Source organism: Lygodium microphyllum, chromosome 27, assembly GCF_053477565.2.
Source record: "Lygodium microphyllum isolate KBCC chromosome 27, Lygodium_microphyllum_v1.1.10, whole genome shotgun sequence".
NCBI lineage: Eukaryota > Viridiplantae > Streptophyta > Polypodiopsida > Schizaeales > Lygodiaceae > Lygodium > Lygodium microphyllum.
The window spans coordinates 71,078,862-71,099,863 of record NC_141161.1 but is presented as its reverse complement, the minus strand read 5'-3'; the positions used below and the strand labels follow the sequence as shown (position 1 = coordinate 71,099,863).

The window sequence follows — 21,002 nt, the reverse complement described above, 5'->3', positions numbered from 1 at the left end:
TTGAAAAATATGCTATACTTCGTAATTTCATTTTAAAAAAGATAGTTTATTTTTTCGACGTGCAAGGATGATGATTTTTTTTTCTTAATAGTAATTATAATAAAATAAATAAAAATAATAGTACTTCAAAAACTAAAAGAAACTAAATGAAATGAGAAAACATGCTATATAGCATGTGAAAGAGCTGTCACAAATGTCTTCATAATTAAATAATTATGGAAGAAGATGTCATCCCCCGTCCATTCAAAATATCCGGTTTGTTGAAGTTTTACATTTTTGTTTTTTTTAAAAACACATTCGAAAGTTCATTACCCTTTCATTTTCGCCATATGTTCAAAAGATTATTTTCTTTCATTTTCATTTCACTACTATTTACTAATCCTAAAAAAAATGAATGACAAATATTTGAATCTAACCTTAATAAACTAAAAAGACGAATGACATGAAATGAGAAAACATGCTATATAGCATGTTGAAGAGTTGACACAAATCTCTTTATAATTAAATAATTATGGGAGAAGATGCCATTCCCTCGTCCATTTAAAATATCTGATTTGTTGAAGTTTTACATTTTTATTTTTTTCAGTATGTTTGAAAGTTCGTTATGCTTTTGTTTTCACCATACATTCAAAAGATTGTTTTCTTTTGTTTTCATTTCACTACTATTTACTTATCCTAAAAAGAATGAATGACAAAGATTTGAATCTAACATTAATAAACTAAAAATATGAAGGACAAAATTGTTTAAACTATTCCTAAAAAGAATGAGTGACGAAGATTTGAATCTAACCTTTTAGTTTGTAAACGTGATGACTGAGGAATTAGCATACACGTCTTCACACACTTATGTATGATCTTCCTCTCTCCTCAAATAAGAGACAAATTTAGTAATGAAGAGAATGACCCATACTACTTAATTGTCCCCCTTTTATATATGCTTAAGGCTTTCCAATGTTCAAAGCTTTCCTTTAAGCTTTTTAAAGCTTTTGTAGTTTACAAACTTAAAAAGCCTAAAAGCTTTCAAAATTTAAGCTTTTCCTAAAAAGCTTTTCATCAATTGTAGGTGTACGCTTATGTTTTCTTTCTTTAACACAAAAAAATAACAAAAAAGATAATTACAAAATGTCACATAACTACACTTGTAAAAAAAAAAACATAGTTTCCTCGCAATATTGCTTTTTTCTTTTTTCCTTACAAATAAAATTTTATGTGTATTGCTTTTGCCTTTTCCTCCGACAAATCTATACTATTAGTTAACGAGAGGTGGGGGGTGGGTGCCAAGTGGCAGCCCCCCACCTCCCCCACAAGAAAAAAAAGAGAACGCAGGGGCGAGTGCCACGCATCCAACACCCACCCCCGCTCCCACCCACGCCTGCAAAAATCGCACCCACTCCGACGCGAAGCACCGGGCGAGTCTAGGCGCGGAACGCCTAGTAAATTTTTATGTGTAGCAAGAGATGCGCAACCCTGGAAACTCAACCCACATTCGATCCACTATGCCACGGCCTTGTTGTGCAATATTGCTAGTTCGAATTTTCTAAAAGCTTAGCACAAAGCTGCCCGGAAAAGGCCTAAGGCTCCGATACAAGATGGAGAAACGAAAAGAAAGAAAGAATCCCAACATAGCGGGGTGAACGAAATTTTAGAGTACTGATTGAGGCCAGCAACGATCGAGGTGAGTTCCTTTCTGTGACAAGGATGCATTATGCATGGCTCATCATTTCATTGCCGCCATTAAATCTTTACTGTTCTCTTCAAGCAAGGCTGCTGTAACCTGTTGTGAAATCAATCGATGTATTAGTTCCTCGTTTTGCTTCAGAAAACCTCACTGTACTTATGGTCAATGTAGAAAGTGGCTCCTCACTCTGGCAGAGTGTTGCCCCAAATGCTGGCGGAAGACTTGATACTGAAGTTTAAACTCTATCTAATCAAACGATGTATTAACATGTTCGTAGCATATTTTTTTCCCCGAATAAGGTGTGCTAGTCAGAAGAATTTTACAAAGAAATACATGTGCTCACTGCTCACTAGTCTAGCTGGAGCTGTCTGTAGATTACTAGTTGGTAGCATATAGAACACATATTTATGGTCCCATGAAATTTGCAGTCTTATTTGTATGTTGATAACTGATTCGCAGTCACATCCAAGTCATCTAGCTGTATTAGCTTACTTGAGACCATATGCTGAGGACTAAGAGAGCATATCCACTGCTATTCTTTCTATCATTGCAGCCTTTTGTAGGTGCTGCTGGCACTAATAGGACTGTTGTGTTGCTATTGGTCATGCTAGAGCTAGTAGGGTATTGGCATAGAGAATACAGCTATACTTCATGTCATGATGAGCAAAATGGGTATCATTCAAATCATTTTGGTCAACAACATGATGATGTTTCTTATGGTAGATTCGATCAAGAATATCATGCATCTATTCCTTACCAAAACAATGACTATCATGGCTACTTTGAGCAAGGATATAATGCTTGTGAAGATTCTTTTGCTTATGAACAGCATGTACATACATTTGGACAGCAGCATGATGTATTTGATCAGCCTTCTCATCATGATTACCATGTTTCTCTTGCAAGATTTCATCCACATGACTTTGGACAGCATGCCTATAAAGATGCCTATGGTAATATCTATGCGAATGTCAGCCATCATGATCAGCATGACATGGATAAATGTAGTAGTTATGATCATTTTTATGGACAGCATTATGGGAATGAGAGCTCCGACACTTACTATCAGTCCAACCATATGGGTTATGTACCACGTGAGCCACTTAAAGCATTACAAGCTGAAGATTTCTATGAAGAAGAGCAAGTACATGTAGATGTGGACAGCATAGATGGTAATGACGATAATGAAGAAGAGCAAATGGAGAATAATGTTGAAGAATATGAGGACAATGAGGAGGACCTTCATGAGAACCTCACTAAGGGCAGCATGCAACATAAGGAGGACTTTCATGAGACCTTTATCCTTCAAGAGGGACATGGTTATGCAAATTTTGGTTTATATGGTGATTCTATTGATAATGCATATCAGCCCATAGGTGATTGGGATATGTACATGTTGGATAATGAAGATCCTTTACATCCATTTGACCATGATGACTATGAGGCGGATTATGAGAATGTTCATTACCCTTTTGATCCGGGAGATCATTGGGATGATTCTTCTTTCCCATTTGACCCAGGCATCGTCATCGACAGTTTTGGCAGTTGTTTTCATGATGATGATCACTTTGATGGATTCCCATTTGATCGTGGAGGATTGCTATGGAAGAATGGCTAGACTTTTTGATCCCTTGACCTGCAAATATGATTGACAGCTTGTCTTCATTGATTTTTATTCGGTTTATGGGAGAAACAATTGAAGAAGCATGAGTTCACTGTTTAATACAGCTTTCTGTATTAAATTCGTGTCATAAAAATAAATGGTTTGACGTCATCAAAGTCAAGATTGTATGCTTGGATTGATACTTCTAGGTGTATTCTTCAAAATGACACCTCATTTGTTTGATTTGGAGCTATATTTCAGAAGCTATGACTCTTTTACTATGACAGCCCTTTCTTGGACAGCATGAGCAGCATGAAGACAATCATGAACTTCTTGGATCATGGATTCTTCTTCAACTTGTGCTTTTGAACTTTTATGTTATATCCATTGTAGTATCTTCCCATTTGCAGCCTTGAGGACAAAGCTAATTGAAGCAGGGAGGGTTTGTAATGAAGTAAATAAGGCCAATGACAAATAAATAAGGCTAATGATAGGCTAAAAGCCTTTGTAATAATATTAGAGGACTAGGGCTTAGGGTTTGCTATAAATAGGCAGCCCTAGCCAAAGTTAGGGGCCTTTTGTCATTATGAACTTAGAAGTATAGTACTGTGGAGTTTCGGAAATGGGGAAAACGGAAACAGAAAAAACCGGAGTTTCGGAGTTTCGGAGTTTTGGCCAAATTTTGGAAACGAGGAAATGGCGTTTCGGATTGTATACTAAAATAAATACAGTATTATGTGGGTATGTAAATGTATCAATGCCTAGAACAACATGTACCCAAATTTCATACAAAACTTTGAGTCTTTATGTCATATGATTAAAATCATGATTCATTACACATGTCACGATTCACGAGTGAGATTGAGGAGTCAAGACTGAGAACTCAATGGTTGAAACTTAAGACAGCTTAATATAATTAAGACTTAATTTTCAAAACTTAAGGCAACAAAATGAATTAGAATTTATGACTCATGAATAATCTATGATCTAAAGAGCAGTGAACACTGAAGATTGACATCAAGAACAATGGAACAAGAATCAAGATTCATAATAAGTGAAATCAAGATAACAATGATACATGTAACTATGTTATGTGAATAATCTGTCAAAACTCCAAAGTCTAGTGAGGCTATAAGTATCAGCATCAATGAACAACTGGCAACTGTAGTCTGGACTTTGGACTTTGTACTGCTAAAGTGACTTCTGTATATCATAACTCACGAGTCATGACTCATGACTCATCCGAACTTTGAGGATCTGTGTACCATCTCCTCGTTCGACTTTGAGGATCCTGATCGAGAAGTTGATGAAGCAGCCTTAGCCTCAGACTCTGGCTTTGACTCTGCCTGTGATGTACAACCACGTGTGGCTCTCACTCTAACCCTCCTTCATGCACGAGTCTCATACACCGTTGCTAATAGCTCCTCATAGAGCATGGAGTAGATATTCCGCTCGTGTGGTATCTACGGGATGTCACGCACCTTCTGTTGAGAAACACTTCACCCTTCACCTGCAGTTTGCGTTTTTTCATTTCTACTTTTTGCGTTTAGGATTTGCATTTAGGGTTTACAGCCCCAAAAAGGGGCACCATCCTAGGTTGACTGCGCCTATTTATAGGCCACTCTCTCATTCATTCCTCACGGCTGATTCATTCAGTCCGTCACCTCCTCTCCAGCCTCTCCACTACCCTCACACCCCTTCAGGAGGACATTGCGGCTTTTGGTTCGTGGCTGTCTTCTTCATCTTCCTTGTGCTACGGCACCCTTGTTCCCTTGTATCACATTCACTTCATGATTCAGAACTTCATCATTTCATTCATAAGAGTTTCTTCTCTCTTATCTTCTCTTCTTCATATTTGCCGAGTTCACTTCGTGTTCCTCCTCGCAAACCCTACTGTCTCGTTGGTACATTATCTTTTGACATGGTATCAGAGTTGGATCTGCTCAAACAGCAGCAAAGATCCTCCAGTCCAGTGACGCAAAGACTAGTGGCGGGTTCGGCATCTACTTCTCTTCTTTCGCTGCACCAAATTCTCATTTTTGCAGGTTTTAGGTGTTTTCAGCTTGTTGTCTACACCCCTTTCGTGGAGGACATTACAGTCTTAGCTGTCCCTTGCTGTTATCTATAGTCTAGCACCTGTTTCTAGCCTTCCACTCACAGTTTGCAACTACAGAGAGATTGTTATTGATCACTCTCCATTCAGAAAACAATCTCGTTTTTGCAGTTTTTAGGTATCTCAGCTTGTTGCCCACACCTCGGACATGGATGACATTGCGGTCGAAGCTGGCCTTTATTGTCTACAACAGTTTGGCACCTGTTTCTAGCCCACCACACACCACACATTGTTCGGAGTTGATTTCAGTATATTGATTGCTGCTGTTGGTTTTTCTTGCGTTTTTAGTCTTTCTCTCTCTCACTTGCGTTTTTCTATTGGTTGCAACCTCTTACTGCTGGTAGCATCCTCCTCCCGCTGGCAGCTCACTTCTAGCCCTTCCACTCTCCTCCCTCCCCTTGTGGCAGACATTGCGGTTCGTGCTTCACACTGCCCTCATACCCCTTGAGGTGGACATTGCGGTTCGTGGTTCGTGGTTGACCTCTTCCACCTCTTCCTTCTTCAGCAAGGCACTCTGGCAATCCATGGCTTCTTTACCAACAGATGACCAAACTACTGGGTGCTCCTACTGCGGCACGAACGGTCATCCCACCAAAGATGGCCGACTTCGACCTTTGCTCCGTACCCCCTCAGAGTATATGCGTCTTCCACCAAGCACTCCTTGTGCCATCTCTCCTTTCTGGGCCACAAAGATCGTTCTGCAGTGGCTATCAGAGTACTATGCTCAAGGTAATAAGACGCATTCGATGCGCACTAAGTCTTTTCGAGCACATGGAGGATCGATTGGCGCTATGACCTCTTGGAGATCGTCGCAAAATGCCAACGACAGTCTTCTCCTACCTATTTTTGGGTACAATGGCTACCACAACCCGTGGTTCTGCAGTCCTACTCCATCGAGAGACAAGGATTGTTTGATACCATCTCCTCGTCAATCCGCTCCTTCGAGAGACAGTGGCTGCTCGACATTTTCCTCTTCTTTGGCTTCCCAGTCCACTCCATTGAGAAGCAACGACTGTTGCCCACTCATTGCTCAGTTTGAGCCCCACTCTTCACCCTCGCCTACTCAAGTTTGAGAGGCCATCTCTGGGAGTTTTTCACTATCCCATATACTTGTTTAGCACGACCGGTGGCACTTCCTTCATCCTCAAACATTTCAAAGTCCGTGATCGTTGAGTTTTTGGATTTCCTATCTACCTCAAAGGGGGATTCAGAGGGGGATGATCTTTCTTTGCTCTCGGAGGGGGCATCTACATCTACTGTGACTTCAGAGGGGGCCCTATTCCTCCAGTTTCAAAGGGGATCCCCACCCACCGCTCAATCCTTCTCACACCCTGGCGGAGGCCTTTTACCTTCTTCTTTTACCCTTGGATGGGATGGCTTCCTTCCAGCGGTCATCTCACCTATTGATTCCTAGGATCTTGGGATCTACCTAGATCAGGGCCTTGGAGATTCAGCCACAACTTGGTGATGAGGCCTTTGGATTCCTTCTTGCATGGATACACGGAGCTAGTGGCTTCTCTCCCGAGGTTGAGTTTCAGGTTCTTTAGTTCAATCTGTCTACTATTCTTTACTGCAGGCTCCCTTTCAGGTGGAAATCTTGGATCTTAGGGATCCTCTACATCTTCTTCCTCCTCTTCTTCTTACCTTGGTCACTTGATCAGCATGGAGCCAACTCCTAGGGACGGGATGTGATCCCAGACCTGCTGTCTACATCGCTGTCCTCTAGCTGAGGCTGTCTCCTATTGAAAAAGATGATTGTAGTAGTGGGTGGCAATCTTCATCACCTCGTCTGGGCTAGAACGAGTCCTTCCATATTGATCTCGAAGGTTGCATATCTGCTCTCCTAAGGTGCGAGGTTGGTGCACCTGGAAAAACTCCCTGCATATCGTGTCCCCCTTCCGCGCCTAGAAGGCTGCTGAGGTGCAGAAAGAGAACTCTGAGCGTTTGTCCTCTAGGCCAGCAATGGTTGCTTGCGTGCGCATCTCTTGTGCGTGGAGGGTGGGATCCCTTGGTGCCTCCTGTAATAATCTCTGCGTGGCTGCAAGGTCCCGCCGGAGTGCTCTCTCCTCCTCCCAGCTTTGCTACCTGACCTGTATGGCTGCCTCTTGGCAGATACCACTCGACTCGGTTAGGACCTCTGCAACCTCCTTTGTGATCCAGCCCCTTTGCCCCCCTCCCTGGTCCAAATCTGCTCTTTGTGTCTCGTCACCTCCTCCCTCCTATAGATCAAGTCAGGGATCCAACAAGATCGTTTGTGTAGGGCAGATGTTGGGGGATCAAGTGTTAGGAGAACTGGGCAACGTGGTGCTCGCCAACTGCCCAATCTGGCCTCCACGAGAGCCTCCCCACTCTCCCACATAAAACCTATCCAACCGCTCTAGTAGGACTCCACCTAGCTGCCTGTATCCTCGAGAAATCCAGCGACCTCTCCCTCTTGTGGAAGGCAGGGTCTCTCCAGGCATCGCGTGCTCCTACTGCCAGTAGAAAGACCTCCCATGCCTAGTGCTCCTCCCCAACCATACCCTGGTAGTTTTTGCCTCTGCCCTGCTGGTCCTCCAAAGTCTCTAGGTTGTTGAAGTCTCCTCCAACGAACCAAGAGTCCACCTCTGGGAGTCCATCTGCGATCTCCACGCAGAATTTGCTGCGTGCCCTAACCTCTGTAGGGGCATAGACATTGAGGACTCCAAGGCACGAGTTCCCAATATCCAATCTAATCCATAGAACCCTCCCTGCCACTATCGTCCCGTGGTCTTGTACACAGGCAGTGAGGCTCGGGCCAATAGAGGTGCATACACCTCCACTCTTGTCGTGGCACCTATGGTGTGCTCCCAGGTAGTGTGCGAGCTGCTCGGGAGTACCTTCCCTACCTGCTGGGCTTCGGTGGGAGTGAGTAATGTTCATCATGCAACCAGGCCATTGCTGTGCAAACAATGCTAGTCCTTCTCCCATCCACTGGGAGATGTGGTCCGTCACCTGACTCTTCAACTCCTCTATCTGTGTCGTCGTTCAATCTCTTGAGTGAGAGGACTGAAGGAAAAAAGTGTAGTTTGGTCCATCTGGTGGTGCTAATAGATGGACCTTGCCCCTCCTTGACTTACGAACCACGAAGATCCCCACCTCGTGGGAACTCTCTGCGCTCCTCAACTCTTAGGTAGGACCATGGGCCACTACGGAAGAACTCATGTTGCAACAGCTGTACCTGTCTCAGGAAAGTGTTACAGGCGGCAAGGATAGATAAGCTGGTGGCTGTGTGGGAGGGGAAAAACTGCTGGTGCGAGGAGGATGTAGGCGTGTGTGGCTCATCACCTCCTGTGGGAGAAGGGGGAGTGGGTCTAGGGGGGATCACCTGAACCGGGTGCGGATCGGGGGGGGGGGGGGGGGTGCTCGGCAGGGAAGGTGGTGGGGGGGAAGGGGATCGAGGGATGGTAGTGGGATGGTTGAAGGTACGTGGCGGGTGTTGGGGGGGGGGGGGGCTGGTGGCCTTGGAAGGGGGAGGTTGTGGGCTAGGGTTAGTGGGGGGGGGGTGTGGGGGCTGTGGGATCTCAGGTGAGGTAGTCTGTGGCGTGGGTGGTGGATGTGGGGGACTACGGTCCTGCCGGGTGGGGCGGGTTGCGGAGTGCTCTACCTAGGGGGCGTCGCTCGCCCTCCTGCTCCCTGTTGTCGAGGCTGCATATGAGGAGTTAGTTGTGGCCCCCCTTGCGGTCTTCCTCTCTATCGTCTCTGGACCTGTATGAAGCCGTCAGCGTCCACCTGGGGGCCTTTCGGCAGAGCCGCCTTGGCTCCGAAACACGTACAATCTACTACGTGATGCCCAAAGTCGTGGCAGCGCAGGCACTGCCTTGGTTGCCTAGTTACAATGACCTGCTGCCTAAAGGAGCGACCTCCTGCCTCAATCTCCAAGAACTTTGGTATACTCTATGTCTTTCACGGCTACTCGTACCTTTGGGACTCTTGCAGTTGTCACTGCATCTGTGAAGGAGGTAGGAAGAACTGTGCTAAAGAGCCGTCCAAAGTCCTCCGCTAACTGGCGGTACTCTATCGCCAGTCCGAGGAAAAGTAAGGTGACTGGATGTCTGAGAAATCTGTTATGGAGCACAAATGTCTCCACTGTGAAGCCGCTATACCGGGGAACCATGTAAATGACCCCCTTTGTGGAGGCATAGAGTGTGCTCTCCACTAGCTCACTAGCTGCATCCACAGAGGTGAGTCGAACCATGAAGATCCCTTGGTCCATGAGGACTGCCTCCGCGATTTGCGCTGTGCCAATGCGCAACGTGGAGTGGAGCCAATCCCGCAGCTGGGCCCTCGATGGGGAGTGTCCAACGACCTGACCAAAGACGTCGTTTCTTTAAACTTGAGCTCTGTGGCTCGGACGGCTAAGAGCTATTCCTCAGAGAGGATGATGGCGCAAGGTGTTTGACTGGGGGCACTCGCAGAGACCAGAGGTTTCCATTGCGCGTCCCTGCTGAGAACCTACCTATCACGTTGCTGTGCTACCAGAGGGGGGGAGTTGTTGCAGGGGGAGGGGGGAGCAACTGGAGGGGGGGGAGTTGCTGTTTTCCAATCAAGTGGTGTGTCTGCCTAGCCGGCGGGCCTCAAGGCGGAGGAGGCGGGGGCAGCACGGGGGGGGTGTGGGCCCGGGGGGGGGGGGGGGGGGGCGATGGGCAAGGGGGGCGGGGGCCCAAGCAAGGCCACAGGCGGAAGGGGCCACAAGCGATGCCGATGGGCAGGGGCGGGCATGAGGGAACAATTGGGAGGTGAGGTAGCAGGGGACGCGATGGGCAAGGCTTCAATTTGGATGCACTTGGTGTATAAATCTCGCGTTTGAGCTTAAGGAGTTTTCCATTAAGCAAGGGGATGATCTGAAAGTCAAGTTGGCTGAATATAGGTGGTTACTCGTTGAGTTCGCCACTACTTGCTCTCCAGAGTCAAATGACAATTAGATTACATTCTTTTTGAATAAGTTGCTTGAAAAATACTTTCAATTCATCCAACACATCATCTTGTTGTCCCGATTGCTGACCTTCTATGAGTTTGAGTCTTAGTTGCATTATGAAAGGCTACACAATTAAGTCCACATAAAGTCCTCCACAAATTCTTATTCAAAGAGGAGTGTGGTTGCCTTTTCTTCCCAAGGGAAAATTGGCAGTAGCAAGAACTCACAAGATTCGAAGGCAAGCCAAAAAAAGGTGACACCCCTTTCTCTAATGGAAGCAAAGAAACAAAATCCATCTGGCAACAACTCCCTATGAAAAATAGATTTTACACACACTGTCAGAGATCAAGCCATGTGGACATGGAGTGTCGTACCAAGGCCTAGGGTCTTCCTCCTATGAAACCACAACAGACTGCTGCGATTACCTCCCCTTCTGTTGGACAATCTAGTAGAGCTATGCCTCCCATTGCTGCCCTTTCTGCTCCTTTTGACATAGTTACTACTGCACATGTGGCATGTAGAGAGCCTCAACAATTTATATCTTTCAATACTCTTGAAGAATTAGTTAATTTGTCTGTTAGCTTCTCCCCATTGTACTCTTTGCATCTATTCCTAGGTCATCCTTTGCATCTACATCTCAGACCAGTTTTTTACCTTGTTAGCATTTCATTGGCAGTGACCTGGTGATGGACGTATGTGTTGGTGGCCACATCCTTAGTCTTTCCTTCTTCAGTCTTCCGCTGCCTTCACTCATATATACACACTCATTGCATTGTTTTTTCATTTAACTCTCAAAATTTTTAAAATTTTGCTTTAAAGCATCTCACTACTGACCTTTGTTTTGTAGATTCTAATCTCTCTTGAGAGTTTTATATTTTTACTATAGGGCTAACAATGAACATGCTAGTTCTTTTTGTAGTTTCATCTTCCTAGGAGATTTGCTCTTTTACTAGCATGGAGGCTTCCCCTCCCAAGGCAGATCCTACAACATCTCTCTTGATGTTATCATGGTGGTGACTTCTACCTTGCTCTTTCAGTTGGGATGTTTCATTCTCATCTTCACATATCATCATGGTTCTTGATACTATAGGAAGACCGTCATCAAGCTTCTCTTCCTCCTTCGGCCTTGACATCTAGGGTTGAGAGGGGGTTTCTACATTTTCTTAATATTCTACAGGATTTGGCACTTGTGGGCCTCCCTTGCCGGTTGTACCTTCCCTTTGCATTGCATAATCATGATCATCTTTGTACAAGGGTGCTTGTACAAATGAACAATTTCTCCACATGGGACACTATCCAAATAGCACCTCTACATGCATATTCTCATCATTAGCCCACTACTATGCATCTCATTGTGCAGAGCACACCTGAGTGGATCGTGAGCTCTCCACTGGTAGTTCTTCACCACCTTACCACCAAATCACTATACTTCTTTAACCCTTTCCCTCGACATTGACACCCTTGAGTGGTTGGGTTAGCTTGTTTGTTTTGTGATGTGTTGGATCTAACCATCCCTTTTCATTTTTCCCATAGGGCACATTTACTTGAAAGGTTGCAAACCATTTACATTCTTACCCCCCAAAAAAAGGGGAAGTTCAATGTGGTTCCATTTGCCTTTGTAGGACTTGGTAGGCCATTGGGCACCCTTTGTGCGATGTCTTGTCCTCTCTAGGGTGACTCCTTGGACTCCCTTAGGAAGATGACCGTTGCCTCTGTAGTCTTGGTAGGCTATTGGGAAATCAACATGCACCCTTTGTTTGATACCCTGGCTACTTTATGATGGGATGCCTTGGGGTAAAAATGGGCTTGATCTTTTCTTCCAGTCTCTTCTTGGTTCTAGTTTGGGAGCGGCAAAGTGCAAAAGTTGTACTTATATGGAAATGACTAGATGCATGTTGATTAGCAAAGGGCTGCCTTATAGATTTTAACTTAAAGGCCTTCTGTGTGCAAGTCATGTTTTGAATCGTGCTTCTACAAAAGTATTGAAGCCAATTACACTATATGAGGCATGGTATGGCAAGAAGCCTAATGTGGATTATTTTTGTGGTTTTGTTGTGTTGCATATGCACATGTACCCAAAGAGCTTCATGGAAAGCTTGATGACAAGGTGGGAAAATGCATTCTTGTGTTGGGTATAGCATGGAAGTGAGAGGTATAGGTTATATAACTCTTCCATGCACAAGGTTTTTATGAGTAGAGATGTTATATTCTTTGAATATTGAGCACATATGCATGCTGAATTTGAAATGCTACCCACTTTAGACTCTTTGGATGTATTTGAGGGTCTTCTTCTATATGCTATTCATTTGGGTGCTAATGATGCAGAAAATCAGCAATCATAGCGTGTTGAACTTGCTCCACTTGCCCCACATGAGCCTCCAGCTGATCCAGTTTTTCCTAGGGGCAGTGGATGACTTAGTTGTGAAAGAAAGGATTGCTATACATATAGCCAAAAAAACCCCTAGATGGCTGTTACAGACTCTTAAAGTGAGTCGTGTTGGTTCTCAGCGTACATGTTCATGTGCTAGAAATGCAGGGGGGATGCATTTTGTTGATACATGCCATCTTAGTGATAATAAGAAAGCATATGCTTTTGCTAGTGCTCTTTTGGATGAGGATGAGCCTACATATTTTGAGGATGCATGACAGGATGTGCATTGGGTGCAAGCCATGGGTGATGAGATGTGCTCTATTGAGTTGAATAACACATGGAGTCTTGTTGACTTGCCTTCTCTCAAAAAGACCATTGGTACCCATTGGGTTTACAAGTTGAAAAGGAAATCTGATGGGTCTATTGACAGACAAAAGGAAAGGATGGTTATGAAGGGATATGGTCAGAAAAAGGGCATTGACTATGAGGAGACATTTGCTTCTACATCTAGGATGACCACCACCATTAGATGTGTGATTGCTATGGCTGCACATTTCAGTTGGCATGTACATCGATTGGATATAAAGACAATATTTCTTAATGGAGATTTGGAAGAGGATGTGTATGTTGCACAACCTCTAGGCTTTGTTGTGCAAGGCCAAGAGCACAAGATTTGCAAGCTGAATAAAGCCTTCTATGGCTTAAAAGAGACTTTTGTGCTTGATAAATGCATTTTTGACTGCACAAGGGTTCCAAAACAGCCCAATTGAACCCATCATCTAGGTCACCCGGGCGGGGGGGGGGGGGGGGGTGGATTTTGATAATCATAATTCTTTATGCAGGTGATATGTTGCACACTAGACCAAATGATAAAAAAATTGCAGATTTCAAGGCTGAATTTCAGTCTACTTTTGATATGTTAGGTATAGGGCTGCCATTAAGCACATTTTTCGATATGTCCAAGGAACACAGTCATATGATTTGCTATTTCCCAAGGGGGGAGACTTGCAAATGTGTGCTTACAGTGATTTGGATTGGCTTTGTGATCATGATATAAGGCAATCTACTTGTGGATATTGTTTCTTTTTAGGCCAGTCATGCATTTCTTAACTAAGCAAGAAACAACCTGCTGTGGCTACCTCATCTTGTGAAGCTGAGTACAGGGCAATGTGGTTAGGCTATGTATTGGCTGATCTTCATGTTTATTTGGAGGGAACCACTTCCTTTTTTTCTAATAGTTAAGAGTGCTATTATAGTAGCACCGAATCTAGTGTTTCATGCTCGTACAAAATACATTGAGATGCCTATTGTCGTGGTGATCACGTTGCTACACATTGTATTAATGTTATGATATAAGGCAATCTACTTGTGGATATTGTTTCTTTTTAGGCCAGTCATGCATTTCTTAACTAAGCTAGATACAACCTGCTGTGGCTACCTCATCTTGTGAAGCTGAGTACAGGGCAATTTGGTTAGGCTATGTATTGGCTGATCTTCATGTTTATTTGGAGGGAATCACTCCCTTTTTTTCTAATAGTTAAGAGTGCTATTATAGTAGCACCGAATCCAGTGTTTCATGCTCGTACAAAATACATTGAGGTGCCTATTGTTGTGGTGATCACGTTGCTACACATTTTATTAACGTTTACATTGCCCTGAGCTATTAGCATTGAAGACCAATACTCAAAATTATACTACTTATCCTGGGTGGTGGCAGAACTGTACTGTCTGGGATTCACACATTGTATGCTCTCATGAAAGATTGCTCAGGTAGAGTAATTGACAATTGATTTGCACTTAACCACAGAAGTTGGTATTTTACAAGGCCAATCCTAAAATCTGTTTCATTTGTAATCTTCAATCTATGAGACTACATGTTCACACACATTCAACCAGAGAAGTTGGTGCTTTTTATGTCCAAACCTCTATTTTTGTTTCATTTGTGATCTTGAATTGACAAGGGGGCATGTTAATACCAAGATTACATGTTCATAGTGACTCCGAAATCTACTGAAATTTTGCTGGACTCCTGAGTTTTAGTTCGTGGAAGGGGAAGAAGCTGTGCGTTGGCATGTATGTGTGATATTGCAGTTGTTGTCAAATGGGTTACTTGGAAAAGCACATTGACTCCTAACCTTTGCTAGGTATTTACAGGAAGGATTGCTCTTTGATCTTGGAAACCCTTGTCACAGGCTATGCCAGGAATTCCAAAGTATTCTCCTTTAAGACAAGGTCTAAAGATGAAAAATTCTGCTGTTGCGGCCTGCCTCACACTGTTTGTGGCAGGTGTATATGTATACACAGTGGAGGCTGTCGGTGGATCAGATGAAATGGCAGCAGCTATAGAACAATTTGAGAAGGAAAAAGCTCTCAAGAAACTGCAGAAAGATTCACCGGCAACATAAGTTGAAGTGAATTTCACTCAGTATCCTTGGAAAGCTCTAAATAACTGAAAAGGAAACAATTTGTGAAATTTGGGTTTTGCAGATTCCTTGTCTTATGTCTCAAATCTAAGTCATGACCATTTGCTGGTTAGAATATCTTGCTTTCACTTTGGTCATTGAGTTTATAAGCATTGCCACCATTGGAGAGACAAGAGAGATTTTACATGAACTACAGTTTGTTCCGTAAGCTTTGCAAGGTGAGCTTGTGAACAGGTCCATAATCATATCTACAAGCATGCAATGAAGGATATTGATGGAAGTTGATGCTGAACATTTTTGTCTTAAGGGTATTTATGGTGTGTATAATTTTCTGGGTTTTCAAAGGCAGACACCATTTTGATCTCTAGTAGCCCCCGGGGGTCCTTCAGGAAGAAGTCTGGAAATGAGAAGGATTACAATGCATAAATGCTTGTGCAGTCATGATGGCAATAGGAAAGCACACGTGCGCGTGCACACACGTGGGTATGGTTGGGTGGGTGATATATGAGGCCAGTATTTAAATTAAAAAAAGTTTGGTAGATACTAGATTGATGGTTGGAGACCTAACCTTATGAACTAAGGGTAGAGCATCCCAAGGGATAAGAGGCCATAGAGCCGCCCCATTCTGGGTTTTGAACTAAAGACCTTTGGCAACTCGCACCGCTTAACCAATTGGGTTGCCAGTCATTAGCATGAGGCCTTAGAAGAGTTCTTGATGTCTTTTTCTCAATTTTCAGTTATGTAGCATTTTAAAATTGATTGTTTAGAAATTGAGATGAAGTGGCGCTAGCATGATTTATTTGCCAAGCTATCATCCCTCGTGTTGTGTGCCTTAAGATATATTTTGATCTTGGACTGAATGTTTTTGTTTTCTCAGTAAAATAAAATAAATGTTTTCTCAATTCTTGTAGCAATATATAAGTCATCATGTATGTCAAGTTTGAGCAAGGTATAAGTCTTTGTATTACTTTTTCATATCATGCATGCACTTGCGTGTGTGCACATAGGCATGGACATGCGGGCGCACAAATTACTTGTCCTTGCTTGTATCACATACCCTTCTTGCCACTCTCTTACACCCCCCCTCCCCCTCCCTGCCACCCACCCACACCCAGATGCATATGTAGGCGTGTGCATGCATATGAGCATTTCCTTCTTGGCTAACACACACACACACACACACACACACGCCCGCCCGCTTGCAGGCAAGTTCTTTAGTCCTAGAAAGCATGTAATCACAAAATTTATTAATTTACTAATTGCCTTTAGTCCTAGAAAGCATGTATGCACAAAAACACAGTTATTACATAGGCATGCATGTGCATGTGCATGTATACGCACCCATGCCTATATTGCTAGGGTTATATTTTAGGTATCCACATGTCTAAATATTACAAGGATAGATGAAAGGTGGATATGTAGCTTATGAATGATGAAAGGGGAAAATAAGCATCTTTAGTACCTTGAAGACTTAAGGTTGGGTCATTCATCAATCACGATTATAGTATGATTACTTTATGTAATGTTTTGTCTTGAATGTTGATGTGAAGGTCTCTATACATTATGGGCAATGATTTGCAAGGGATTGTGCTTTCGTGATCTCCAAGGGATTGGGGTGTCACTAACACTTAAATAGTTAGGTTTTTTGATTTCCAATTTCTTTTGGTGCTTTGGGATATCAACTTTGACTTTGGGAGGTAAGGCATACAACTACAATAGCATAGCATATTAGAAGTTCATGCATATCTCTTTCTTTCTAAATTGAGAGTCATCCACTTGCTTCTAGTATACGCTAAAAATATAAGTTTTTAATTCCTTACACTTCAATATTATGAGCTCGAGAAGGTGTATCATTCAATTTTATGCAATAGCTAATCACATCAATTGATTGTTCTTTAAGGTGTAAAGAGGAGGTGAAGCATGTTTCGTTGATCGATGATGGTGTTTATTAGATTACCTTGTAATACAGAGGTTTCTCTCTTTGTCAGTGTGCCTTTAGTGATAGGTACTTCTCTTATTCATATTATGGTTTGAAAATAATAAAAAAGGATTGATTCTTTTATGGAATAGTATTGCTATTATAGTTTGAGTAGGTTTTTAAATAAGCATGTTAATCAAGAGTCAAATTCTTTCAAAAATTGGATGGAACGTTAGACACTTAAGTCCCTTGAATCCTAAACTTGTATGTAGAGGATTATTAATATGGGAGATGCTAATAAAAAGAACATGATAAATTTTTGTGCTAAGCTTGGCTTTAAGACCTCAATTTAAGTTCTTTGAGTGTAATAGTTAATATTTATCTACACTAATCACATAATTTACATATTTCCTTTTGGGTATGATTTTTTAGTGTCTTTGTAGGTTTGATTATGATGAAAATTGGGTCCAATAATGTCACTCACAATATGCATCAACATGGATGATACTTTCCATGTGTTTTGTTATTGATGCATGTAATAATTGGATTCTTCACTTTCTAAGGCCTAGCAAGACTATCCCAATGGACTATGGATGATAGAATTCAAAAGTTTTGAATATAATTATGTTTGTTTCAATGACAATTTGATTTGTATAGTCTCAAAGAAAACATTGTAAAGTTCATGTATGTGAACAATTAAGTTTTGTTGGAGTTTACAATCTTTTACTATTTTTTGTTCAATTTTGTAAGGCAATCTCATTGTATACTTCTAACTATCATCTCAATGGATTTGTTTGAATAGTTGTTAGATTTATGATAATTTATTAAGTTTTCAATAGTCTTATATGATCAATTTCTGAGAGGAAATTTTAAACACACACACACACACACACACACACACACACACACACACACACACACAAACAACACACCCTAGTATATATGCATACATGCGTGCACATTCAAGAGGTATAAATCATAAACATGTGAGTCATGCCATTGTGTCCTTGAAAATTATTATGAATAGAAGTGAAATATGCATTATATTGTAATCAAGGATTCCTATTCAAGTATATGATGACTTTGCTATACGTGTAAATTTTAAGCAAATTAAGGCAATCCTCCTACGCCAAGAAATAAATAAAAAACTAGGGGAAAAGTGTGCAAAATCTATCCACATGCTTGCAACATTGATCTTGATATTATAACATAACTTAAGAACTCTCATGAATGAACAAGATAATCATCTTTTGCCATAGCTTTCATTGCACAAAAGGAAAGAGGAAAGGAAAAAGAGGAAAAGAAATTTTTGCGAGAGAGAGAGAGAGAGAGAGAGAGAGAGAGAGAGAGAGAGAGAGAGAGAGAGAGAGAGAGAGAGAGAGAGAGAGAGAGAGAGATTTGCACCATACAATAGAGTGTGTCTTGTAAGAAGGGGAGAGAAGAGGCATAAAAACCACTTGTGCACTCCATCCCACCTTTTCTTCAAAAGACACCAACACCCTTCAATATTTTATTATTTCTTTGAATTTTTAGTACATTGGAATTTTCTAAGGCTTTGCGCTTTATGTTTGAGTTCTTTCTAGCTCTTTACACATGTACTCAAATACACTTTTATGCACACTATATATTTCGATGGACGTGGTTCTCTCATATAAGGGTATATTTTAGTATTTTTGCAATGATGAAAATATTATTTTCCCCACAAAAACGGAAATGTGGTGTATTCATGGACATTTTTGTGCATTGTTTTTGTGCTTCTTTGGGTGTCATCATTTTCTCCCACACTAAAAACATGAAGCGTCCTTGCCAACCAAGTCGAAGAAGAATCGCTATCTAACATAAAAAACTTTCAAAGTTGGTGGTGAAAAAGCGATTGATGATGGTGATGAGGCCTAGCCATGGTAGGATATAGGGAACTCCAGAACCATGACCACTAGAGTAAGGGAACTCCTGCCTCAATCACACTTCCACACTTAAAAACTTACACAGTCTTCAAAAGATAAGAGTTTAATCTCACAAGAACAACTTGTCTATTCCACTAGAGGAAGAAAGTTACTTTTGTCATGTAGCTCAAAGGCCACTTCATCAAGATGAAGCTTTCACTTACTTTTATAGGGGAAAAGAGGAGAGCATAGGGATATGCCCTTGTAAACATCTTTTGTTTTAATGGATATAATTTTAATATGATTTTATTTTTTTTCAAGAGCTTAGCTATGTTAGGGTTGTTAAATGAATTAGGTTATGAGATTCTAAATTAAAATTTTATAGGATCAGAAGGAGGGTATCACATGAGGAAGGGAAAATGATTTGTGCCTCTTGGAGGAAAGGATGCAAAGATAGAAAAGAGAGAGAGGCTTCCATAAAGAAGGATAAAAAAGGTTCCATGGTGGAGAGAATATAATGTGGTAGTGGTAAGGTAGAGGGTGGGAAGGGGACATGGAGGTACTACCAAGGGATTGAAAGGGCATGACAGGAAAATGATGTGGTTTGAGATTCATTAGGGAGGCAAATGGAAGTATGACTAGATTAACAAAAAAATTATAGTAAATTAATTATATTGTTACTATTTCTAAAAAGACAGAAGTCAATGGTTAGGGGATGGGATGTTCCATTAGGGATAAAGCAAAAAAGACACAAATGCACAGAGGTCGAGTTTTGATTATGCTCTTCTCTCTATCTGATGGAAATGATCTAGGGTTGGTGGTTGCATCAAACATCTCTCTCTCTCTCTCTCTCTCTCTCTCTCTCTCTCTCTCTCTCTCTCTCTCTCTCTATCTATCTATCTATCTATCTATCTATCTATCTATCTAGTTTCATCCTAGTGAAGAAGTCCTATAAGATTTCTCACCATGCCACTCTGGTGCTACTACTTGCACAAGCAGTTGGACAACTTTTGACGCTTGTAGTTGGTGTGGTGTAAGTTGATTGTTATGTTGCTTCATTCTTCCCATCATCAACCATTCTCTCCCTTAGATGAGTAGTGAGCAGGTGCCCAAAGGCCTAGAATAAGGGAACTCTTCTATTTAATTATGTATTTTCTTTCTTCTGCTTGTGTTTTCTTTGTCTCCTTGGATACTCCTAACACTCTTTTCCCTATTCCTCACAATTTGAGTGGATGTTGTTTTTACTTCACATGAAGCCTCTTGTTGCTTCTTCTTCTTTGTCTTCTTCTTCAATCATCCTCTTCTTCTTTTGTGTTGTTATGGTTGAACAGACTATGTGTTTTTTTTGTCAACTTGCATCAACCCCCTGACCCCTCTTTGATTGCATCCTCATCATGCAATATAAAATGCATAATCTTTCTTCGCCTACTCAATGGGCGCCACTTGCTTTTGTGGCACCATGTCTCATGTCACTATATACTTTGTGGGCATCTTAGACATGCATGGATATGGCCTACTGCTCCTTGCCCTCCCCATCTAACACTAGTGTTGTTTGCTTTAATGCCTTCAACCTTGTCAAAGTCTCCGCTTAAAGTCTTTTGTCTACAGTGGCATGTTCATCAACTTCTTCTTTTTTATTCTTCCATTATGTGCTTGTTGTTGTTGTTGTTGTTGTTCTTCCTCTTCTCCTTCTTCTTCTTTTCTTAATGATTCTAAACTAATGTTCTCTTTTTGATGACGAAGATGGACCTTGGCATTTTTGCAACACATTTTTGAAAACGTGTTCAAGAGGTTTATTGGTATTAGTGGAGGCAAATGGAGAAGAGTATGATGGTTTCAATGTTGAGGCAAGAGGAGCGTTCCTATCTTCTTGTAATTCTTCTTCGTATCTCTCAACGACTGAAATCATAGCCATGGTGGCTTCCACTCTTTATTCCTTTTCCTTGTTTGTATTTCGCTACAATTTGGAGCTAAAATCAAACCTCACTGCATAAATCATGGCATCAAAGAGAAAATAATATGCATGGCAAGTCATATATTCCATTATTCTAGATGAAGCTTGTTAATATTAAAACTC

At 41.9% G+C, this 21,002-nt stretch overlaps 1 protein-coding gene across 4 annotated transcripts; it reads left to right on the top strand.

The window, feature by feature from the left end:
• Positions 1-1,414: 1,414 nt before the first annotated feature.
• Positions 1,415-17,191, top strand: LOC148012449 (uncharacterized). Of its 4 annotated transcripts, none has more exons than XM_087669086.1 (2): positions 1,415-1,675; positions 2,585-8,610. In XM_087669086.1, the coding sequence occupies exon 2, from the start codon at positions 2,673-2,675 to the stop codon at positions 3,294-3,296; it is 624 nt and encodes a 207-aa protein (XP_087525212.1). In that variant the 5' UTR covers positions 1,415-1,675; positions 2,585-2,672; the 3' UTR covers positions 3,297-8,610. The 4 variants fall into 4 exon arrangements, with proteins under 4 accessions (XP_087525212.1, XP_087525215.1, XP_087525214.1 ...); XM_087669089.1 differs by lacking the exon at positions 2,585-8,610 and adding an exon at positions 14,894-17,191 and having other exon boundaries at positions 1,482-1,675; XM_087669088.1 differs by lacking the exon at positions 2,585-8,610 and adding an exon at positions 14,846-17,191 and having other exon boundaries at positions 1,491-1,675.
• Positions 17,192-21,002: the final 3,811 nt, after the last annotated feature.

What these genes read in the sequence shown, in the direction of transcription:
- LOC148012449 (XM_087669086.1), top strand. Translation starts at nt 2,673, where the DNA reads ATGGATAAATGTAGTAGTTATGATCATTTTTATGGACAGCATTATGGG.